Source organism: Myotis brandtii, unplaced genomic scaffold, assembly GCF_000412655.1.
Source record: "Myotis brandtii unplaced genomic scaffold, ASM41265v1 scaffold103, whole genome shotgun sequence".
NCBI lineage: Eukaryota > Metazoa > Chordata > Mammalia > Chiroptera > Vespertilionidae > Myotis > Myotis brandtii.
Window position 1 is genome coordinate 3,131,732 of NW_005353460.1, and position 10,113 is coordinate 3,141,844.

The window sequence follows — 10,113 nt, forward strand, 5'->3', positions numbered from 1 at the left end:
TTAGATAAAGTTCATTAATACTGTTCAAACATTCTAAATTTTTGGTCTGATAAATTATCCAAGTATGATTATTTCTGTTAGTAGCTCTTTCAGTGTTTACTTTGTGCATCTTAGTTTAGTATACATGAGTTCATGTTTATTATATATGCTAGTAAAATTTTATTTCTTTCTAAATAATAAATCACCTAAAAGTAATATCTGTTTTACCTGAAGAACATTTTGCTGCTTTTTACTATTGATACATCAAATTTTGTTCGGTTATATATTTGTTTCTTTTTCTTACTCTTTAGGGTTAAAATTTCTGTGGCATTATGTATGGGTGTAGAACATATGCATATACATATATGTATGTATAGAATATTTACTCAAATATATACGTTCTTATATATAATTTATGTATAATATTATATGTATGTACATATATACACACATATTTGTGAAGTGTGTGACAAATATCTGCATAACTACTACACTGTACAAAATATGGGATATTTTTATCACCTAGGAAGTTCTTTCCAGCAAGTTTCCAGGCATTACCTCACCACAATTTGTAACTTCTATTCTGACTTTTAATAAAATGGTTTATCTTTAACTACACATAAAAATGGGATAATAAAGTAAATATTCTTTTGCTTCTGGTTTACTTTATTCAACAGGTTTTGAAATCCATCAATGTTGCATGTTTAATAGTAGTTTATTTTTATTGCTTACATTATGTGAATATACCACACATATTTATCCATTTCATGGATAGGAGAACTCAGTATTGTTAAAGTGTCAATGTCCCTCAAATTGGCCTAAAGATTCAGTTCAAAATTAATCAGAATCCAAGCAGTTTTCGCTGGAATTGACAAACTGATTTTAAAATGGAAATGCGGGGAATTCAGAATACCTAAATCAGTCTAAAGTAGTAGTAGCAGGGTTTACACTACCGTGTTTGATGACTTACTATGAAGCTAATAAGACAATGTGTTGTTGGCTTAAGGACAGAAAAACAACCCACCAACAATGATAAAAGAGTCCAAAAAGAGACTAGAAATAAAAAAAGAATACTAGAAAGCTCTTCTCTGAATGCTCCTCTTACTATAGAGACCACTGCCCTCTGCTCATGAAACACACACTTTCCAATAAATGATGGCATTATTTTACTCTAAATATATGGGGGCTAAACCTACCTTTAACAGAGGTTCTCAACCTTGGCTGCACATTAGAATCACCTGGGAATCTTTTCAAAATCCTGATTTCTGGGCCTCATCCTCCCGAAATTCTGTTTCTTTGTTACTAATGTTGTGGCCCTACCCCATAACAGAATTTCTGGAGGATGAGGCCCAGAAATCAGGATTTTAAAAAGATTCCCAGGTGATTCTAATGTGCAGCCAAGGTTGAGAACCACTGCTTTAGAGAGAATGAGTTCTGTTCTGACTTTGTTATCAATGAAGGCCTTATTTCACATGTGAGTCTTATATTTCAGTGTTGTGACTGCATAAATCAGCCAAATTCCAGTTTTTGAGACTAGGTAATGGCTTGCTAATAAACATAAGTCACATTTTCCAAACTATCATATGTAAATTTTAAGGTTGATATTTGTGTCTCCATTTGATTGATTCATCTTTTTATATCTTTACTTAGCTTCCCTTGTTCACTGAAATAAGAGTGTTATGCATTGCATCCCTCAAATTCTAGTAGACATTGTATAAACACACACAAAATAAGAAAGTAAATTCCACATGTCAAAATAATCATGGCATTATGAAAGAGGAGCAAAACTATACTAATTTTAAATATACCAAGATTTTCTACTAAAATAAATAATACCAATTAGGGCATTTGATTCTGTTATCCTTCACCTGGGCCCCATAGAGCATTTTAAGGAAATTTATAATTCTCAAAGTTTTATTTTAACCCAGCTTATAATTATGTTTACTACATAATTAAGAAAAATGATCAAAATCTAATCTTGAAATCAAAAGCAATTACTTATTAAATATTGAGCACATGCAAATTTATGAAAAATTTCTAAGCCTAAAATAGACCACTATATTAATTTTCTAAAAAGGATATTTTGAACTCATGAGATGAAATGCCAAAAATTGTATGTGTATGAAGTTCAGTGAGTACTTGCTATAGTTCAAACATTTCTCTCAGCAGCAGGGAAAAAGGTTAATATGTTCATTATGCAAATATTAAATACCTAGAAAAATGAATAAAAAATATTGAACTATATATAATCTAAACAGCATTTCATTTATATATCTTAGCCAAGATTATACCAACCACAGCAATGCCTCCTCCATATTGTCTATCACACATCTTTCCTTGAAAGGTTGCACCAACATAATCTGATTTTTCTCTGTAACTTAAATTAAAAAAACACACACAACACAATCACATAAATTTGTAAAACTAAACACAATTAATATTGTATTTGCCAAATATAAATATATATTTAAATATTTATATAATATATTCATAGATAGTTCCATGTAACATTAAAGTAACAAAGCATAGGAAGTGACTGTGAATGCTTCTTTTGAAAACAATAAGATAGATTTTAAAACAAATATTATAAAGTCTATTATCAGATGGATTTTTTTAACATGAAGATTCAGTTTTATGTAGTATTCACTAAAAATTAAAATATTCCTAAAAGATCAAAATAAGATAATTAAGTAAAATTTCTTAAAATTAAGAAAATAAGGCAATGTAGTTGATAAATAAAAAAGAGTTACCTTATAGAGTCCTGCAAAGTTATGGCATACTTGAGGGGCAGAAAGTAACATAAAGATTATGATTTTAAAATATATAGGGGCCCTGGCCAGTTTGTCTCAGTGGATAGAGCGTCGACCTGCGGACTCCTCAGTAGCAGCAGCAATAACTTTTATGCTTTGGGATCAACAGTTAATTGGGGGAAATCGGGCTCTCACGGGTGCCAATGGCAAGGCCATTGGGCGCAGTGGGTAAGATGGGCTGAGTTTAGGGAAATCATTCAACACTCCTACATGAAAAACGTGGCTTCCACAACTTCAGTTCCATAAATAGAGGGTGTCCCCAAAAATGTACACACGTACTTTGCTTAATTATAAAGGCAGTGTTTCTTAAAATACATTTCATTGTAAAAATTAAGCTATCAGTTTGTATACATTTTTGGGAGGGTCCCCTGTATGTATTATCTTATTTAATATAAATATATATATAGATTCTGGACATTAATAAAAACAATAAGCTTATTAAATAGAGAGTTTTATACTTTTTAAAAGGAAGCATAGTGTGAATATGGTATATTAGAGATGTTTAAATATACAATTGTGCTTCCATTTCCTTGTTATTTATTATTTCATTTTATGGAAATAAAGCATAAAAAGAAGCCCAAGTTACTATATTCTTAGAATTCAGGTACATTTCTTCAGATAAATATTATTAGTATTTTATGTATAGTTAGGGACTTTATACAATAAGGTAAGAAGGCAAGAAGGCATATGGTAACAAGTTTGAAGGAGTAAATTTTAAATACAAACAAATAAATACAGTGATATCAATAATTTTATAAAACCCATGTTTTGAAAAATAATATTCAGATGATGTTGTTTATAAGAAAAATGGCACAAGATGTCTTTCTCTAAAGACCTTTGAACTGTCAGAAATTAGGTCAAATATGTTTTCTTTATATAAGATTTAGTAATGCCAAGATATGCTTACACAAGTAAAAATGCCATATCATGTGGACGCAAAACAAGATAAGACCTTTTCCATTTTAAAAATTTGTGTAATAATTCATTAACATCTCCTGTTACTGGCATTTTATTTTCATCTATCCAAAGCTCCAGTGAAGACAGAATTATTGTAATATTAAATGAAGTAAAAATCTAAAATAGAACACATAAAGAAAATATATTCAAATATCATGGTCTAAATAGATTTGGAAATTAGGTGTGAAAATAAACACTATCCTGATGACAAATATTAAACAACTGAACTATAAATCTGTTTTGAATCTTATAATATAAAAAATACATACTACTAATGAAATAAGTTGTAATTAATGTTTGAAAAGCCTGTCCTTAAGCAAGCCCTACCTCAAGTGCTATATTTAATTTAATCTTTACAATAACCTAACTAGGTATCTACAATAATTATTATTTCTATGAAATAGTTAGAAAACAAATTTAAAATGGTTATATACTTTTCCCTATTCACACAAGATATGTATTCAGGCAGTGTCATAAAAGAAACTATGGGAATTTTTTAAGTATCACAAGCAAATGCAAAAGTTCTAAAAAGCAAACACTTACAGCATTAGTCAGTCCAATTAATTGGAAAATTTTTTGAGTGACAATAGCCGTATCAGAACCCATATGAGTATACTGAAAAAGATAATGATACATTTTAAATCTAAATATATATATTGCTTAATATTTAATTATTGTTGTGTTGTTTAAATTTTAATATAGTGAGTTTGAAATGTTTTAACTAATTATGTTTTAAAGTATAAATTACTATAGAAATAATATGAGATTTATTCAGTGTGAGGAATAGGATATATTAAAAAATAAAAAAAAAAACACCTTACAAACTCCCAAAAATAGAAGAGAGGGACACTTCCAAAGTCATTTTACAAGGCCAGTGTTACCCTGACACAAAACCAGACAAGAACACTACAAAAAGAGAAGATTACAGGTCAACATCTCTGATGAACATAGATTCAAAAATCCTTAATAAAATGTTGGTACACTGAGAGGAACAGCACATCCCAAGAAACTAGAAACACCAATCAGGAAGGATATATGCACTCCTATGTTCATAGTGGCACAATTCACCATAGCTAAGATTTGGAAGCTGAGTGGATTAAAAAACTATGGTACATCTACACAATGGAATACTATGCTGCAGTAAAAAGATGGAATTCTTGCCATTTGCAACAGGATGGATACAACTGGAGAGCATTATGCTAAGCGAAATAAGCCAGTCAGAGAAAGATAAATATCACATGATCTCACTCATTTATGAAAAATAATGAACAACATAAATTGATAAACAAAAACAGACCCAGAGACAGAAGCATCTTTCAGACCGTCAAACCTCAGAGGGAAGGTAGGGGAGAGGGGGGGTAAGGGGAAGAGATCAACCAAAGGACGTGTATGCATGCATATAAGCCTAACCAATGGACACAGACACCAGGGGGGTGAGGTCATGAGTGGGGGGGTTGGGGGGCAATGGGGAGATAAGGACACATATGTAATACCTTAATCAATAAAATAAAATAAAATATAAAATAAAAATAAAATAAAAGGATCTTACACCAGGTACAAGTGGGATTTATTCTATGGTTGCAAAAATGGTTCAACATTCACAAACCAGTTAATGTGATAGAACACCAAATAAAGGGAAATGTCACATAATTATCTCAATTGATGCATTTTACAAAATTCAACATCTTTTCAAAATAAAAACTCAACAAAATATGTATAAAAGGAACATGCCTCAACATAATAAAAACCATATGTAACAGGCCCATGGCCAAGATCATAATCAATGGTGAAAAGTTGAAAACTTTCCCCATATAATCAGGAACAATACAAGAATACCCAGTCTCACCACCTTTATATAATATAGATTGAAATCTTAGCCAGAGAAAGTAGGAAGAAAAGTAAATAAAATACATCCAAATGGGAAAGGAAGAAGTAAAACTGTCACTATTTGCAGATACCATGTTATAGAAAGCCCCAAACTCATCATAAAAAACCGGTTAGAACTAGTAAACAAGGACAGTAACATTGCAGAATAAAAAAAAAATATACAAAACTATGTTTTATATACTAATAGAAACTATCAGAAAGGGAAATTAAGAAAATAATCCCATTTACAATTACATCAAAAAGAATAAAACACATAGGAATACATTTAAGCATAGAGGTGAAGGATTTTACACTGAAAACTATAAGAATTAAAAAACACACAAATGAATACAAATATATTTAATGCTCAAGAGTTAATATTGTTAAAATGTTTCTACTTCACAGAACAATCTACAGATTTGATGCAATCCCTATCAAAATTTCAATGTTAATTAAGAGTCATAGAACATTTAGGATTGGGTGAAGATGATTTGAGAGATTTATAAGTAAAAACTTCAAAGTGTTTGATGTTACTTATATGTAATTTTTTTTAAGAAATTGAAAATCCCAATATGATAAAATTGTATACTCACTGACTAGAAAAAGTAAAAAGAAATATAAAACCAATGGTTAGCAGGTATGAGGAAAATAGCATTTTCATTTTTAATTTAGAGAGTTAAAAAGTTATAACCTTTTCATAAATCTATAAACAGAATAGAAAGTCTACAAAGGTGTGTCACTTTATTAAACACTGAACTTGGATATCTAATAATATACTCTGCTTTCCTTGATGTTATTATGGATGAATTTACATGGTTATGTGTCAATTACATATCAATTAGAGGCCTGATGCACAAAATTTGTGCAAGGGCCGTGGCCCCGGCCCCCGTCTGCCGCTGCTGTGCCCGTAAGTAGGGGAGTGGGGGGAACGAGGCCTCTGCTACCTCTGCCACGGTCCAGCCTGCTGTGGCTTTGTCTGGAAGGAAGGACATCAGGTCTAATTAGCATATTACGCTTTTATTATTATAGATAAATCTGAAGAAAGTAGAAAAAATATAAAATTATAAAAATAACTAAATGGACACTCTTGAGTTGAAAAATACAATAGCTAAAATAAAAACTTCATAAAAGGGGTGTTCACCAGCAGAAAAAAGAGTAATTGAACATGATGGTATATCAACAGAAATTATCCAACATAAAAAAAACAAAAAGAAAAAAAAAAGTAAACTGAACAGAATCATGGACATTAATTTGACATCATTATGTAAGCCTGAATTTATATAATAGGAGCCTTAGAAGGGCACAGAGATTGAAAAAGGCAAAAAACAAAAGAAAGTGGACTAGCTAGTTTGGCTCAGTGGATAGAGTGTTGGCCTGTGGACTGAAGGGGTCCTGGATTCTATTCTGATCAAGGGCACATACCACAGTTGGGCTGCAAGCTGCTCCAGGCCCCTGACTGGGTTGGGTGCAGGAGGCAACCAATTGATGTGTTTTTCTCACAACAATGTTTCTCTCTGTCTTTCCCTCTCTCTTCCTCTCTCTCTAAAAATCAATGGAAATATATCCTCGTTGAAGATTAAAAATAATAATAATTTTTAAAAAGAGCAAGCAGTTGCTTTAAAAAATAAAACAAAACAAAAACCTTTAGTAAATAATGGCCAAAACTCCACAAATTTAATGAAAATCATTAATCTACACATTATATAAGCTCAATAAACCAAATAAGATGAAATCAGACATTCACACAGACACATCATAGTTAACTAACTGGACAAAGGTCTTAATACAATAAATCTTTAAAGTGAGAAGAAAAAATAATGTATCTCACAAAGAAGAAAAATAATGCATAAACAAGATTAAGAGATGACTTCTCATCAGAATCAATGGAGAACAGGTAGAATTACAAATTTTAAGTACCAAAAGAAAACATTCTCAATCAAAAATTCTATATCCAGCAAAATTCTTCTTCAAAAGTAAAAGCAACAGAAAGGCATTCCCAAATTAAAAAAAAAAAAATCATTAATAACAGAGCTGCATTACTAGAAATAAGAAATAATAATTTAAAAAAATCCCTTGAGGTTGGAAAGAGATGACAGAAGACTATAACACTTATATACACAAAGACAGTCAAGAGCTCTGGTAATGAAAATTGCAAAGGTAAGTATAAAATACTATCTTTTCTCCTCTTAATAAAAAAAATTGCAAAAAATAATAATTTAAATTTTGACATTATTGTGAAGACATCTAGTTTAGACAGAATGGTGTAGACTGTTGTCTTCCAGTTTCTCCCAGCTGAGCAAAGCTATGAAAAACGATAAACCCTGAAATAATATACCCCCCCCCCAAATAAAGATTATGGAAGGTTTCTAAAGAGTGGAAATTAAAGGTACCTGTACAGGTATGCTAGGATCAGAGGAATAACATAGCTGCACCACATCCACTGGCAAAAAGTAGCCCAGGTAGGGATGAAGTGAGAACCCCACTAACATTCTGGTGCCTAGATCTGTGCCCTATAGCATGGAGTCTTCTCATGGCCCAACTTGAAACAACAAGTTGCCTGGACCTAGAAAGAGCCATTGCCCCTGCTGGCAGTATCAGAGTAGCTCTGATAATATAAAACAGCTCTACTCCCTGATGTCCAATGTCTCCTACTCCCACATAGAAACATTAGGCAGAATTACTCTAAAAAGGAACTTCATCTCCCACAAACAGCATTGAGAATGTAAACAGGAATCCCACTGGCACTGAGTAGGCCAGGAAAACACTTTCTACTATGCAGGCCCATCATCTACAATCCCCTACACAGAGGCAGCAGGAGAACAAGGAAGGCTACTATTCCTGCAGGCAACACAGGTAGGTAGCCATGGCATCTACAAAAGCACCAAGTGAACCAAGACTCAAAGAACATCATGAAGGCTCTGAAAACTTTTGCCATTAAATACCACCACATGACTAGGTCAATACTGATGTGCTAATAAAATTAAAACGAAAAAATTAAGTAGAATCCAGAATCTCATAACATACTCGTCAAAATGTCCAGAAAGCAGTTGAAAATCACTTGTAGCAAAAAGGAGTAAGAACTACTTGTGAAAGTGTCAGGAAGATGACAGACTGTGCCTGAGGCAAGAGATTATAGGTGAAGATATACAGCAGGCCATGAAAGGCCCTGAGGAGAAGTTTGGGTGTTTATGACTCTTTGGAAAACTGAGATATTCAAAAGCAGTTCTGTATATGATGAAATAAGAAAGCTCATCAAGACATATGCTCAGTAAAGACCTGAGAACGTCCTAAACTTCCACCTCAGCTGACCCCTAACTTGAGAGCAAGCTTAACTAATCATTAAAGGACTGCCCTGGCGCAAAACCAATCTGCAAAATCTGAAAGAGGTGTTTGTTTTTTTCAAATGCTGAATTTTCAACCCAAATCACAAGATTCCTCAGTCAGGTGTTATACTAAAAGTATCATAGACGAGGGGCTTAAACAACAAATGAATCTCTCTGTTCTGGAAGCTGTGAGTCTAAGACAGAGGCTCCAGCAGATTTGGTATCTTGTAAAAATCCTCTTCCTGGTTCATAAATGACCATCTTTCCTTCTTGGCAGAAAAGTGAAGGAACTTTCTGGAATCTCTTTTATAAGGGCCAAATCTCCTTGATAAGGGCTCCACCTCCATGATTCAAATCACTCTCAAAGGCCCCACCCTCCAAAAATCATCACATTGTATTAGGTTTTGATATGCATTTCAGAGAAACACATGCATTGTTTATATCATGAGGGAAAGGAAGAAAGAAAGAAAGAAAGAAAGAAAGAAAGAAAGAAAGAAAGAAAGAGAGAAAGAGAGAAAGAAAGAAAGCATGACCCAAAGGAACAAGATAAATTGGGAAAAACAATCCTTGAGGAAATGCAGACATACCAAAGTTTTTACAACAATTGTCAGAAGTATGCTCAAAGAGCTAAAGAAAAACACAGACTAAGGGAAATCTGGAAAATTACATAGAAACAAAATTACATCTAAACAAAAAAATATAGAAATTATAAAAAGAAACCAAATAAACTCTGGAGTTATAAAATGCAATCATTGAGGTGAAAATTCACTGGAAAGATTCAACAACAGATTTGAAGAGGCAGGACAAAGAATCAACAAACTTGAGGAGAGGATAATTGAAATTATAGAGTTTAAGGACCAGAAAGAAAAAAAAAAAAGAGGGACTTCTGAAATATCATTAAGTAGAAATAATATATAAATTATAGGAGTCCCAGAAAAAGAAGAGAGATTATTTGAAGAAACAAATAATTACTAATATAAATTGATGTAAATCAGAATATACTTACCAAATATTTTTCAACTACAACATGCATTTCTATATAACTAGAGAAATCTGTAGGTGACTGAAAAAAATCGACATGAAAGTTAAAGAATTACTTAAATATATTAGTGTTTATCACTACATCATCAATTCATTGTTGAAAAATCCAAATTTATATATATTTAAATATTACATAT

The 10,113-nt window shown here is 32.0% G+C and overlaps 1 protein-coding gene across 1 annotated transcript in view; it reads right to left on the reverse strand.

Annotated features, from left to right (window-relative positions):
* Positions 1-10,113, reverse strand: part of LOC102252819 (disintegrin and metalloproteinase domain-containing protein 2) — a 79,711-nt gene that overhangs the window by 49,760 nt on the left and 19,838 nt on the right. The window contains exons 7-10 of the mRNA XM_005856515.2: positions 9,942-9,998; positions 4,290-4,361; positions 3,697-3,863; positions 2,275-2,356 (exon numbers count right to left, since the gene is read on the reverse strand). Of these exons, the coding sequence (XP_005856577.1) occupies positions 2,275-2,356; positions 3,697-3,863; positions 4,290-4,361; positions 9,942-9,998 (378 nt within the window). The remainder of the gene's footprint in view (positions 1-2,274; positions 2,357-3,696; positions 3,864-4,289; positions 4,362-9,941; positions 9,999-10,113) is intronic.